The following is a 15,674-nucleotide window of genomic DNA, read 5'->3' on the forward strand; positions in this document are numbered from 1 at the left end:
CATATTAGTTTGCCTGCAGTGTACCTCATGCATAAATGATTGATTTATGATTCTAATTAGTTGTAAGTGTAGGTGTGTGTGTGTGTGGGTGTGTGTGTGTGAGTGTGTGTGAGCAGATGCCTGTCTCCCTGTGTTAGAGAGAGGTCTTATATTCATACCCCCAACACAGTATTACATGGGTATTTTTAAAATGGTATTTGTTTTAATGTATTTAAGTATTTTTAATGTTAACAAATTGTTGTATATTTGTGTTACATAGAAAACCGATTTTATTCATTTGTACCTTCATTTTTTTTTCTGAAATCTCAAAAGGCCTGATTTGGATTGTGGGATTGTTTAAAGAACATTATTAAAAAATTAAGTGGTATATTTATAATACCTCAAGTGCAGTTTGACTTCAATTTTCAGAGAGAATAAAATAACTGATTGATGCAGACACAATGAATGAACATTACATTGTTAGATAAATGTCTGAAGACATTTTTCAGAGGCTGCCTGACTTTAAATTATAATTTTAACCGTTTTTAAATAATAATAATAATAATAATAATAATAATAATAATAATAATAACAACAACAATTTTTATTATTAGAGTTTGGTGCTGTGTTAATGACTAAGTATTGGATTCTGTACTGTGTTATCCAGTGTGACTGGGGTAAAGGAAAACACAGGCAGCACCATGGACAGTTCCCCAAGCTCCTCCTCAGATGAGTTGTTTATTGAAAACTGTGTGACTGTATGTGTGATTCTTTGTGTTTGTTGCAGGATGCAAGAACTATACATCAGGTACTCTCCGCGCTAATTGCACAACCAGTTTCTTCCCTATTGGTAACTGTCCTGGTGCTCGTAGAAAACAGAAGTGGGAACAGCTTCTTTTATCTCACTGGAGTTGGAAATGTTTGTTGTGTGTCTCTTTGAGTCTCTCTTCAGGTTGGCTGAAGGAACTCTAAATTACCCGTAGACTTCCTGCCATCTGCTCTAACTCAGCATGCTTTGTGAAAGAAGAGCCAGGAAGAATTTCTTGCACCACCCTCACAAAACCTTTAGAAAAAACTGAACTCACCCAGGTCTGCCTCTGTGGATGCATATTCATCTGAATTTGTGGTGGAGTGTTTCAATACTATTTGATATTATGGTGTCTGTCATCCGGGCTATTACATTAGAACTGTCCCAGTGCACCTTCAGAATTACACTGAATGAAATGTCAGCTGTGTGATGAAAATAGTTCAATAAATTTAGTTTTCAGTCATAAAAGATTTAAAAATTCATTATGTCTTGAAATTCAAACTTTTGAACTAGTTTAAGTTCTCTCAAGCTGCCCTGTGGTAACAGATGAAGTCATCTGATTTGCATAAAACTTGAAAGATGAAGACTCTCTAGGAGTTTCTGTAAATTCACACATGCAACCAAAGGTCAATGACCTCATGCAACTCTCACCCTGGAGTACTAACCTCACTCAGCAACAGCATGACTAAGAGATCACATAAGGTCAAAGCATACAGTTAATCATTTGATCTTCTGTAAGTAGCAGTTTTCAAATATTATGAGATTATGATCAATTTTGTGAAACTTCACAGCCCCAATATTACTGAGAGTCATGTAATAATAACATCTTTGTAATAAATGCTCAGTTTGTTCTTCCAGGATCTAACGCCACAGACTAACATGGTTTTCCCTGATATATTCCGGATGGACCAGAGAGTACACAGGGAAGGAAAAGTCTTGAAGTTTTGTTGTTTGTGCTTGTACTTGGTAAGGAAAGGCTTATTATTCTGCAAAAAGCTCTTTTCTGGGCCTTCCTTACACCATAATTAAATTTATGTAACGAATAAGACAAAAACTGTCCACTTTTAAAGAAACCAATGAGGTGCAAAGAGGTTACAAATGGCTTTTAGAGCTTCTTAAGATTACACTCAGGTCACAGAGCAAGGGCAACGCTGCAAAAAGGCTTGTGTGGAATGGCATGAACAATATTTCACATTCAGATGATCAGAGAACAGCTTATCGAGTGCGTTTCTGAGAATTAGTTATAAATCCTACATCTTACAAGAGATTTTCCCCATTCTAGTTATAAGAAAATACACGGAAACGTGAACTCTCTTTGATGCTGTAACATGGAGTGAAAACACTGGTCAGGATCAACCTCACATATTAAAGTTGCCTTTCTTCCAGTGCAGCTTCTGGTGAACAACTGCCAGCAGTCTCGTAATGACTGACATATTTTAAATCTTACAGTGGTGTACCTACTGTGAGAAACACTTAAGAGCCTGCTGTTATCTTCAGTAATCCCTGCTGGCAGCAGCAGCTCCTCCTGAGAGATAAAACATTAACAAACTAAACAACAAACTCAACAGCTGAATGATTCCACACTACCAGTCATATGAGAGCTCAGCCTGCAGCTGCAAGGTTTTTAATACACCTGGACACACAGTAAATATTGTGAAGCAGAAGTGTTACATGTGCAGAACGCAGAGGCTGAGTAATCTGTATCAGGGGACTGAAACTGAAGGGCTACAGGGGTTAAAAGTTTACAAGTCTGTTATTTTTCCAGAGTGGAATGATTGCCCCACAAATATCTTTAATGACTCTAAAAACCAAAAAATTTGGGTGCACACATTTGAATTTATTTTGGATGGACATACAGGCTCAAATAGTAGTGCTGAAGATTCTATAATGTTGTTTAACTTTACAAGGCCAAGGCCAATTAACCTATCAGTGATCACTATTGAATAAAGCTGGCAGTTTGTCTTTGTCAGGATAAGAAGGATTTGTTAGACAGCACTCACTGGATTAAACAATACTCATAACAATGGGAAAGTCAGAGTCAGTGAAGACAGTGATAATCTAAAGATCTTCTAATGATTGAAAACTGTAGATTAACACAAGATAGAAAAGTCTCTTGGAGTCAATTTTAAACAACTGTAGATTCAAAGTTCAAAGTTATTTGGACACCATTTTACCAAAGTCTGGATGAACACTGAAACTGTCACCCTCAGATGAGAGGAAATTGCCTGAGATGTTCAGGGACCAGGAAACTGCTGGATCACTAGCAGCACTGTCCACAATAAATTGAGTTTTATATCACCATGCACTAAGAGGGTGCGGCTTAAAAAAGAAGCTCCTACTCCAAAAATCAACACCTTCAAACTCCACTGAAATTTGTAGCTGCCCATATGGACAAGCCAAATGGCTTCTGGAGAAAAGTTTTATGGTCAGACAAGATAAAGATTGGCCTCAATGAAAAAAGATGTGCTTGCATGCAAAAAAAAGTGAGGCTTTCAAACTCTGTATCAACTGTGGTGGTAACAGCATGCACTGGGGCTGTTTTGTTTCAAGTGGTACTGGTACAGGTGGATGGAGTACTGAGGAAGGAGAACTACCTCCAAATTCCTCAACTTCACCTCAAATCAACATCTGGAAGGCTAAAACTTGGACACAACTGGATGTTCCAACAGGACAAAGATCCCAAATACACATGAAAGCAGGCTAATATTCTGGAATATTGTAAGATGTATAACTTCTGGAACTACCTTACCACACCATAGTTGTTTTTAAAAAATGGCTTAAAAAACAAACAAACTAATCAATACTAAAAATTAGGATCATCACCGACAGTCCCCTCTTTATCTCCTCTAGTTGGCACAAAACTTCACACTGCACCTGCAGACAGCCAAGCACACAGTTGCTCCCCTCACCACAAGTCGTGGTTTTATTCCGACATGCAATTCCCCAGAAAAGCTTCTTGTTTCTTCTTTAATTTCTAAATGACATAGTGGACATTGGTAGCAATCACAGACATCACTGGGAAAAGTAACCTGCACGACTGAGACACATTTTGTTAACAATATCAGTTATGAGGGCCTGAGTGAGTCACACCTGGTTCTACTGACTTTCACTATTCAAACTAGTGACCTGTCTGCAAACCCACTGTAATACCATCCAGCATATAATTCAGGGTAAATACTTATGCAGTAATTACAGTGCTGGCAGGCTACAGTGACTCAGTCATAGCGTTTTTAAATGGACCTCATCAGGACCCTATAACCACAGATCATTTCGTATTCACTAAACAGCGTGAACCCATTGAAACAGGAATGAGGAATTCACACACAGCAAATCCCTTCGTGCATATTAAAACTCCGTCCTGACAGAGTATCTGGCCATTACCATGCCTTGCAATGCCAATTTTCCAGGCAGCAGCTTAATGTTGCATCAAAAGATTAATATTTTCAAGGTCTTGGGAAGTCTAGCTTGTTTGCTACCTGTGAGGTTGCTATTGCTGACTCCAGCAGACCATTATTGATCAGGTTTGTGTTGTACGGGCCCAGGTGATTACTCTCAGACATACTGCAAAACAAAGGGTTCATAAACACAGCGTCTGGGACAGAGAGAGGCCAGCAGACCACAAATGCTCCTGGTAAGATAAGCTATGTAGAGAATACTGCATTTCTGTGGCTGGTTGACTCGGTGAGGCAGATGCTGCTCGTGTTGTAGCGCCGCATTGTCTCTCAAAGCGTTTCTGGCAATAAAATGAACAGAACAGACTCTTTTGGGGGGGGGGAAAGAGATCCACATAGATTTAGAGTCTACAGTGTGGACAGGCTTATCGTCCAAAATACTTGTTTTTTATTTTACACATAATTTTTTCCCTTTACACACAGTCAAATATTCTTTAAATGTTCAATACCTTTGTTGGGTTTCAATTACAGGCTAATTGTTCTCTGACCTTTTTGTAACTTTTTCCTAAGTTTTTTGTTGCTAATGCACAACCATGTCCTGCAGTGGTACTTCTGAGAAAAAAAAACTCGTAAAATATGTATGTGGGGTAATCAGGTTGTTAGTTCTTAACTGTTGCAAATCTGCAACGTCTGCCTGGAGAGGGTTAACTCTGTTCCTACACCCTGCTTAAGCTGGCATGAAGTGTAACTAAACATGAAGCCACAGTGGCTTTATAATCATTTGTATGCAGCAACATTTCCAGGTCACACTATTTAAGTCTAAAAAGTGTGTTTTGTTTTTTTAACTCAAGGCCTGGACTTGTGTTTGTTGCATAAATAAGTTAACAGTTGGTGAATAAACGCCTAAACCTGGCTTTGCTTTTGCTGAAGACACAAAACACATCATTTTTTATTTATTTTTTAATAGAAGATCCTTTATGGATGATTTTCTTCTCAGGTTTGAGTAACAACATATAGCAGTAATGAATATTAATATATTAGCTGCATGATGTTGCCAATTACTATGTTGGTAGGAAGATTGTAAGCAGCCTATTCACTTTGAATAAATCATCAAGGATAAGGAAGGGAGGACAGTAGCCAGTTTACAGAAGAGTCCTACCGTCAAGCTCCTCAACAGAGATGCTGGCCAACACATCGCTGTCACTGTCGGACAGCGAGCGGCTCAGGTAGTTCCCCTTGTAGAGCAGGCCTGCCGTTACATGGTGGAACGGCATCTTCTCCCTGAGAGACAATAGAAGAAATCATTTAGACAGCAGTGAGGGTAGAAAAGAGGAGCTGTACAGGAGTCTTCTCTCTTGGAGGATTAATTCCAAAAACAAACAAACCATTAAAAGCCCACCTTACACATTTCTAAAAACAGCAGCTTCTGTTTGTGACATTTCATGGTCCCCACAACATCACTGTAGAATTGACTTATTAGGGTTTCAAATTAGCCACAGAAAAAGAAAAAACTGAGAATTGATTTGCGAGCTGCGCAGGTTCCCTTTCAAACAAAACTTACAATTAAGTCAAGAAGAAAATAAGAAATAATCAGATTTTAAAGCGACAGTTTCGCTCATTTGTGACTCTGGCACTGCTAAAACAAATCCAATAGGCGCGGCATAAACATGCTTCATAAATGAAACAGAACTCATTCACTAAATGGAAAGTAACACAGCGTGTAGCTCGAGGTGAATGTGCTGAATTCATGTCTACGTTAGGTGCATATGAGCATGCCTGTGTGCAATGTAGGTGCAAATGAGTCTGAAGTAATTAATTATTCAATAAATTAAAGCTCAAGGGCACAGGGGGAAAGTAAAAGCACTGAGATCTTAGTGATAAGATCTCCGACAGGATTTCATCTAGATGAGCCCTTTGAGGAAATGCTTCTTTGACATAATGGAGGATTTTTAGAATGAACTGAATGATCTGCACCAAACTAAAGAATCACATTTTTCATTGTTTCATCTCCTTTACGGGTTAAGTTGACAGCAGAGCAGAGTTTCATACATCTCACAGTTATGAGAGCTTAGACAAAAATATTTAGAATACATCTAAATGTGAAAAGGGAAAAGATTTTACACTCTTAGGGTTACAGTAATTTTATGCCCTCAAAATCTGTTAGTTTATATTTAGAGGTTTTTATGACAAAGGCATGCTGCTCATTCTTCTTGCAAAACCAAAATAACAACAACCATAAGCCAGGGGTGATCTTTTCTTAGCCTTCACTGAAGGTTTTAGAGGAGTTTATAGTTATACATTAATATTTCCCTCTTTGTTTGTTTCTTTTATCTCGAAAGGTTTATTTTCCTACATCCTGCAACAACGATCAGCCATCTGTCGCCTCGCAGTTCACAACCGGCCTCTGCATCTTGCATGTTTGTCAGTTTAATAAGCATGCACATCAAGACGTCTGCAGCTCCACCTATTAGGAGCAGCTTTTTCTTGCGCGTAATGTCAGGATTTTTCATTTCCTAATTCATCAATTATTCAGCCATTTCTCAGCTGTCATTTTGAATATTACAATCATCCCTCTTGTCCGCTCTTTCAACTTTATCGCTACGAGCCAACCCACATGATATCAGCTGATTTACACAGGTACTTTTCTGCATTTGTGTTGCCTGGGGAACTATTGATCAGAATGGCTACCATGTAAGGGCGACTTTCAATTCATATCAGAAATCAACACATGGCTTATTATGATAACAAGAATCATATTGAAAATATTTTGAAAGCAGACAATGGAGACACAAATTAATTAAAAGGCAGTTTGTGGTGCAAACTTTTGGTTTTGTAGGATGAAACAGCACTGTGTGTACTCTCAGGGTGGAGGGAAATTGTGGCTTCCATTGTGAGTTTTCTCACTTTCATTAGATTCTGCATTCAGCAGAAAAGCTCACACTAATCAAGACTAAGAATGAATGACATAATGACACTCAGCAGCAGAAATCCAATTCTTACTTTTTACATTCCTGGGATGGTTGTTGAGCATCTTAACAGGTAGTAAGAGTTTATGTGCAAGCTAGAATTATTAGTCTGTTGGATTGCTGGAATTTTAAACACCAGCAGTAATTAAATTGTTGAGTTGTTATTATTATTATTTTTTTTAAATCAGTCATCTGTGTACCTGATCTCACCAAAAACCCAGTTTAGTAGTTGTTTGGTTGAAAATGAATCACATGGTGACATTTTTTCCTTAAATTCCCTAAATCAAGCATGACCTTTAAGTTATACTAGGTTTAACCTGGTATGCTGCTGTGGCAGACATATTCAATTATTTCCACACATTCATAGAGTAAAGAATCATTTTAGAATACATAAATGAAGCATGATGTTAGTTCAAGCAGAGCACTGAAGTCAGTGGTATTAGCCATTTCAGATCTTCACACGTTTCAATCTGACACTTCCCGCTATCACTCTGCTGATTCAGTTATGCCCACACCACTCCATCACAATTCCTTCGATCTCTTCCTCATGTGCTATTCATGCTATCATTTGATTTGACTAAGATTTGTTAAATTAAATGCACGCTGTAAAACACTTCCTGATAGGTTTGTAGAGGAATATACTGTCTTGTGTAAATACTGGCTACTTGCAGTCTTCCTACCACTGCACATATTTATGGTGTAATACAGTATTTTTAGTGACAGTGGAAATTAATGTAAATGTTAAAATTGAAATAGCTGACTGACATCTTACAGTTAATGGCACAAAATATTTATTCATGCCAAATATGTCCATTTACGTTTCAATTTCAAAATGTAAAGAAAAAAAACGACTATGAAATATAAAAATAAATATAGACTAATGTAATTACACATCAATACGGTACGGAGCCCCGCAAGGGACATGGGAGAAAAAAAAAATTAAGACGGACTTTTGCGAGATCTCGCAAAACAAACTCGGGATCTTGCAAACGTTTTAGCCGCATTCTTCGGAGGCCGCCAGCTCAAAGCCGACTGGGAGGACGGTGTTCGGCTGTAGTAGGTCTCGACCTCCCGTTAGCTTCGAGATGGTGCGTGTCAGACATCTCCGAAAACGTCGGAGCACTTTTTCAAATATGTGATCTTCTAATCCGAGCAGATATTTGACGTTTACACAGCTACATTTACGCCTCAAAATATTTAAAAAGTTTATTTTGTGACCCAGAAAGAGTAATATTACAACTAAGTAGCTGCCGCCATTGTTGGAATTCAACATTTGCGAGATGTCGCAAAACTTTTGCGAGATCCCGAGTTAGTTTTGCGAGATGTCGCAAAAGTTTATCGTAATTTTATTTTCTCCCATATCCCTTGCGGGGCTCCGTACATCAAGGCTATGGGACATTAAGAAAGGATAAGATTTAGATAACACTTTACTAAAATATCTCAAGGATATGGTGTTTAATAACGGAAAAGATAAAGTGTGAAATAATGTGCTGAGACCATGAAACACTGACCTTCAACCCCTTAAAAAGACAGTGTAGAACAGAGCGCTTCACAGTTTTCAGCATCATTAGATCTGATTAAATTGATCAAGGTCTCAGCTGAAGAAGCTAATTTGCCCTTCAGGAACAAAGCATGCAGTAATCACTTAAATCAGAAGTGATCTTCCCTTCATCTAATCCTTACTCTCTGCATGCTGTGATATATATATTAGATGAACGGGAAAAGGAGGCAAGATCATGGAATTTAATACTCAGATCGAGTGCCTGATAAAAGTGAACCACAGAAATCAGCAGATGTTCCTGAGGATTTTACTGAAATGGCACAGAATGACAAATTCTGTATATGTATTTGAAGATGGACGATTACAAACCGTTACAAACAACTGGTTTCACTCGTTTACTTATTTAAATCACCGATTGTTTTAGAAATATTACAACATGATCCGCTCGAATGTCATCACTGCGCTCGTTCTGACTGACAAAAAGCCTAAAATCCAGCTCACAATGACAAAGAATTAAGAAAAGCACCATATCCTCACACATTTAAGAGACCATCCATAAAGCAATTAATCCACTAATTGTTTCATTTTTACTAGAATGGATTAGAAGATATTTTGCCCAAAAGTACATTTTATGTAAATTCACAAAAGAACATGGCACTAAAAGCAGATGAAACCCGCCCTTTAGTTTTATAGGATAGTAACTCAAATTTTACAATAGGTTGAGGCCATTAGCTGATGCTGTTACACAAAGTGACTTTCAGTCTGTGAGGGAATGAGCTAGGAGTCAGAATCTGGCTCAAGGACAGTGTATGAATTGACTGAACACTATTGTTGATGTTCGCACTAGCTGTGATTAGACCTGTGGCATTTAATCATGGGCCGAGCGGTCACATCAAGAGTCTTGATTTTTTAAGAGGTTCTGTACTAAAGGTGACAGCTAAATATGACAGGTGAGAAGGAGTTGGTCACAGATAAAAGTCTGAAGTCTCTAATTTTTTTAGATCCTCAACTTTCATCCCAAAGATAAAAGTAATAAGATTAAAAGCTCAAAAAAAGAACACAGAACTGTTCTGCAATGTCTAACCACAAACCTTGACATTAAAACTTAACCACGAACATGATTTTAAAAACAGATCTTCCTCAGATGGATAAAAGTCCATGAATGTTTTTAACAGTCATGCTTTAAAAAAACAAAAAAAAGGCTGAAGTTGAGTATGAGCAAAGTGAAGCTCATGTTTCCTTTTTTCATGATTAAAGTTCCCACAGATGACTCATGGTAGATGGTTGTGTAAATACGGATGACAATCAGTAATATAATAAAGACATTTTAAAAGCCACTTTTTATTTGAAGGTGGCAACTCTAAGAAAATTAAATGCCATTTGGAGCATTCACAGCTTTGTTTTCAAAGCATTTTAATCACTTTAAATATTAGTATTACACATTAGCTGAAGGGAGAACAAACTATTAATGCACCAATTTAATACTCTTAAGACTTTCTAGTCCTGTAAAGACTGGGTCACTGCAAAAATGAACCCTATTACACCTGAGACATAAATAAAATCTCACTAAAGTTGCATGCCTTACGGGGAAAGCATTACTTGTGCTGACACTTCAAGGATAATACAAAGGTGACATGACTAATCAAAACTGTTTGACCTCAAAGGAAGAAGCAGGAAGCTGCAATTATGCAGCTGCCATTAAAATGTCTTATGTCCTCAAATAACTGGCAGGAAGACATGACGAACTCATTCCACTGCAAACTGTCCATCAACTGGATGCCAAAGATTACAGTCACAAAAAATGTTGAACATGCACATCAAAAGCCAAAACAATCCCAAATGTTAAAAATTATAAACCACTAAATATTTCATTTTTATGGGCAGATACTCTCCAAATGCTCTTTTTTAATGTTTGTTTGAATATAATGGAATTGAGCTGTAATAAAAATACGTTCTTTCAATTCAATAATTTTCATACCATTTTAGCACTACAATTTAAGCACAATGGACTTCCATTTAAGGTGTATTCATGCTGTAACTGTATGTAAATGTCCAGAAACAGTCACTATCTCTCTGAACAAAAAATATATGATGTGATATAAATGATCAAACTGAGTTTCACCAATATACTGATGCTTTGCCTCATAACTATACAAACAACTCAGTCCCTTGAATCCCTCACCTCTCTTCTCCTATAAGAAATCACTAATTGACCCATGACCGCATCAAAAGTGCAAAAGTAGCCCGTCCTCATTTCTGAGGTTTCACGTTTGAAAAAAAGCAAAACCTGATGAAAGAGCACAGCCTTACTCAGAGCTTCCTGCATGACAAGGAGGCCAGATGGCAATTTCTTACATCAGACCCTGCAGCACAACAGCCAACAGCAATGGGCCAATACAGAGCGGGACACGAGGAGAACAATGTGTACCAACAGCAGCCGCTCCAGCCACAAGATCAGCTTCGTAATGGACATAATACAGTGACAGCTTTGTGTAAAAATACATTCTCCATCAAAGATGTAACAGCAAAACAAAACCACCTGATGCGATGTCACAGACTGAAGTTTGGCTACACTGGCAGATTTCTTGAAAAGGTCCAACCACAGAAATAAATGCAGCAGAAACTTTGTGTGTAGTTAGATCATTTTTCATCACAGAGATTAAAATGAGAGCATAGTGTGTCAACTGGTCATAAAATAAATTGCCAATTAGAGAAATGACAGATGTTAAAATAAAAACAATGAAAAAAAAAATAATTTCCAGACCAAACCAGAAGTTGGTCATTTCGGTTACAATGGTGTTTCTGTGGTGTGAGGCTCTTTGGTGCCATCTGATGACTCAGTTTGTGTAAACACATTGACCATAAGACGATATTATACAATACAGCGAATGCACAACACAGCTGCTAAAACAGACCTGAAAACAAAAGTCATGGTGACACTTATTTAATTGCCTGTTGCTTTTGATCATTCAACTTTATCTATTCGAATGGTGTGCAAGGTGACAAGTCACAACAGGCAATGAAACAAATTTCTGTTGAAATCATAACGTGAAAAACATTTCCATTTGTCAATGAAATATGGACTTTTTGTGAAATTAAATTATGGCTCTATGACTTCCAGTGCCATCGACTGGGCAGCAAAGGCACACAAGGGGTTTAAACATTGGCCAAGTGAGTGCAGAGCCAATTCATCAAACCATCACTACAAAGCTGAATTCAATCTCCAAACTGAGAAAAGAAAAGACGGGAGTGTTCCACAGAAGTGCCACCTCTCTGCACATATTATCAGCTGCTCCCTGCAGCAACAGACCATTTCTCTGTTTCTCCCATATGATGATTCTTACCCACACTGGTGGCTGAGATTGTACTCTGTAGGATACTGCAGCACAACAGGCTCTCTTGCCGGACTCTCCACCACGTCCACTGTCCCATCATCCCTCAGGTATGGGTTGCCCGGTAAGTCTCCATTTACCTCCGCATGTGTCTCTGGCGATGGCATGCTGGAGGGCTCCACCATCTGAGGATCCGGCTCTGTGACCTCCTCCTCCATCAGTCTTTTATATGCAGTGCCTCCAGCAGCAGCAGTACAGTGCCTGTCCACAAACCACTGAACCCGGCTGCCTCCACAGTTTGGGTTTGTCCCAGAGCAGCAGCATCAGTTCCCTGAAATCCGTTGTTAATATTTGAGCAGTGAGAGCAGCAGGTACGGTAGCTCCTCTCACACTCCACTCTTGGCTTCTTACTCACTCCCGCCGTCCCTCCCTCTCCTGTCTGTCTCCCTCGTTCCCCCCCCCTCTCCTTACTCGCTCGCTCACTCTACAGCGCAAACATTCCTCCACATGGGGAAATGGAGTGAGGGCTCATTAGTGAGTCCCGATGACAGACTCAGCTCTGCTTGCCTGCCTGCGGCTGTACTGGCAAAGTACACACGGAGAAGCTACAGAGAGGGAGAAAGGGCGAGGCGAAAAGAAAGGGAGAGATACAGAGGAAGAAAAAGAAAATAAAGACACGTGAATTATTAGAGATTAATTAGAGACGAAAAAAGACGAAAAACAGGGAAATTGAAAGAAAAATGATAGGTAACGTGAAAAAGGCTGAAAGGGTGTTTTTGTACAGACGGTCCCAATAACCCAGTGGGTTTTGCTTACAGTGCGCTCTGCAGGTCTACACGGGGACCTGCTGGGAGAAACCACAGAGAGCGGAACATGTTGGGAGAGTCTTATAAGAGCGTGCGCCACCGTGTGGAGCAGGAGTGCGCGCTGGACGCCTCGCAACAGGAGGATGGGGATGGTGGAAGGGGGGCGGCGTCCCGGCAGGGGGTCCACAGTGAGAAGTCCTTCCTCACATCGACCCAAGATACATACAAGACAGACACTTTCCGCGCTTTCTTGTCATCAGTGTGATAGAAATGACATTTTCCAACAGCTACCATCATCACTAACAGCATCCACCCTCTCATTTAAACACCTTCAGCTCAGATCTTATGCTGTTTGAGTCAAAGCTCACATGCGTCTCAGAAACACCTACTTCAATCGAAAATATATCTCAACCCGATTTTGCTTAAGCTAAACCACATTCATGTTTTTGTTTTTTTAAGGAACAATGTGCTAGACTTTATTAGACTGAAATCTTGCGCAAATGTCAGTGCATAGAAGGGAAAACGAAGTATCATGCGGACTTATGTTCAAGCCTATTTTTCACCCAGTCTCCACAGTGTCTGCATAGGCACAAAAAACTGCAGCGAAAATCACCCGCAGATTCTTACGAGTGGACATCCGCTGGTTCTGACGGGGCCAAACAACAACAGGTGTGGGGCTGAGCGCAGCACTTGCGTGATTAAATGTGGACAAAGAAAAAAAATCCCCATTTTCCAATGATACGCTGCAGCCAATTCATTGCCCAGTGAAGATATTTTATACCCTGAATTCCACTGCTTACCTCTGAGGCTGTTAGATGTCTGAAGGTGAGCTGTCAAATCCGTTAATCGATGCTCGCAGTAGGCTCCAGTTTAGAGACTTGGGGTGGACTCCTCAATCAGCCGTGTCGATCGATCCTGACGACGGTGATCCTGTTGATTGCTTTCTTATTAGTTAGTTATTCCTTTGTTTTGACAGTGCAGCGTGGCCATGCTACACCGGCAGGGCAGCGTGTGTTTTAATAGCTTCTGAAGTCCAGCAGCAGTTGGACACATCTATTCGAGTTGCACTTTTTTGCCAAACTCTCATCAGCATTTAAAATATTTTATCATCTAGCTGTAGCCCCGAATACTCACAGAGACTGCGGAATCTAATAAAAAAAAAAAATCACTGCCCTGGGTCTGTTGTTTCAAACTCACAATCCAAGGAGTGAAGATCCACACACACAAGTGCCGAGCGTCAGTACGATTGATGAGAGCAGCCCAGTGCCCAACAGAGACGCTTCAATCCAAACCAATACGCAACCGAGCAGGAAAGCAGCGGATTGGCTGTTTTTACTTGTTTGCTTATATCGTGGTCTATCGTCTCATTTTCAAGCGGAGGAAACACCTGCACCGTTTTGAAAACACCTAACCGGACACATTTCTTCTGGTTACCCCGCCTCTTCTCCGAATTTCAGACGTGACATCGTGCCAAACCAGCCAAAATAAGTTTGTGTGTTAGGATTATTTCAAATTAATTTACTGCCAGCAACAGAAAACATATTTCCTAATACATTCTGTTTCCAATACAATACAACAATTTCTCTTCCCTGCTCCAATATTCATGTATTTGCTCCTCAGAGAGCTTAGTTTTTACAGGTTTTTCACCAACGCTCAGTCATCATTTCTGCCCTGCTTCACCAAACAAAGCCTTAATCACACATTCTCTCTCCACTTCAGACTGCTGAACAATGGCTTATGTTTACCAGAACCCAAAACAAGACTGATGACTAAAAACGGCAACAAACTCTCTGATGAATGACTGAATATATCAGAAAGGCTTGCAGTGACATTCTGCAGGTGCAGTGTGTTCTTTTGAACAACATGTCTCCTTAAGAAAAAGAGAAATTTATAATGAATGAAGTTCAGAACTGAGCAAAGACATGCATTTACAGAATGAAGTTATCCTGTATAGGAGTAGAAGTAGAAGAAGAAGAAATCTATAGCTGAAAGCTGCTGCTAAAAATAACGTTACTATCCTGATATGTCGCCCAAACAAAAAGCTAAAGCAATTCTGATTATTAGTGCACTGCCAGACAGTCATCTACCATACAGTATAATATGATGTGAAGAAAGAAAGACCCCTAAAAAGCCCATAAGAAAAGAAATGGATGTATTTACTTCCCATTGTGTCATTATTAGTCTTTTTTTTATGATGTGTCTCATTAACTAAAAGGCTTCCCAGATTTTTTCCACCCCTCTGTTTATCACTACCACCACCACATTCCCAAATTTCTTCTTTTTCACTGCACGCTATTAAATGTCCATATTTGGTGCACTGATCATGTATATGATATATTGCCTTAAGGATATTTTGTCTTATTGGTGGACATGCAGGCAGATTCAAACAGAAACAGGGAATTAGTTTACCTTAATGAGGAGAAATACTGTGAGAGAACAGCCGTGAGCAAACCACGGACATCTCCCAGAAAGTCTGAGAGTATCTGGTACCTAATATGAGAAAGGAAGTTGTTTACCTCAACCTCCTTTACTATACCAGTTTGAGCAGAATACACTGCAGACCTCATTAGATAGGTGTTTCTCAGGTTCTCATGTCTCAGCAGGCCCACGTGGCCCTTCAGTTTGGTTGCTTTTTGTTCAAGGTTAACGTGAGAGTGATATACGTTTTACTTTTCAGTGTTGCCAGTTCACATTTTAATAGTTAATGAAAGCTGTTCCCAGAAAATAAACTTTCTTCAAAGGAATCAAAATACAGAGAGACTTAGTATTTAGTTGGTGATTTGCAGGTGAAAATACTTTTCAGTGTCTGTGTTTAAATATGAGGACTTTGTTTGCAATTAGCCAGCATTTCAGCAACCGGAGGCCCCAGCTTTGTTGCAATACAGTACGT

The 15,674-nt window shown here is 39.4% G+C and overlaps 1 protein-coding gene across 3 annotated transcripts in view; it reads right to left on the reverse strand.

Annotated features, from left to right (window-relative positions):
• caln1 (calneuron 1) overlaps positions 1-14,201 on the reverse strand; it is a 62,989-nt gene extending 48,788 nt beyond the window's left edge. Inside the window, exons 1-3 of one of the 3 annotated variants that reach the window (XM_026191994.1) lie at positions 13,982-14,201; positions 13,585-13,714; positions 5,339-5,460 (exon numbers count right to left, since the gene is read on the reverse strand). In XM_026191994.1, coding sequence (XP_026047779.1) covers positions 5,339-5,453 — 115 coding nt within the window. In that variant the 5' untranslated portion in view covers positions 5,454-5,460; positions 13,585-13,714; positions 13,982-14,201. Of the gene's footprint in view, positions 1-5,338; positions 5,461-11,990; positions 12,567-13,584 lie in introns of those variants that run through there. The other 2 variants (XM_026191993.1, XM_026191992.1) reach the window with 2 other exon arrangements.
• Between the last annotated feature and the right edge of the window lie 1,473 nt (positions 14,202-15,674).

The sequence above is a fragment of the Astatotilapia calliptera genome, chromosome 14 (assembly GCF_900246225.1).
Source record: "Astatotilapia calliptera chromosome 14, fAstCal1.2, whole genome shotgun sequence".
Taxonomy (NCBI): Eukaryota; Metazoa; Chordata; class Actinopteri; order Cichliformes; family Cichlidae; genus Astatotilapia; species Astatotilapia calliptera.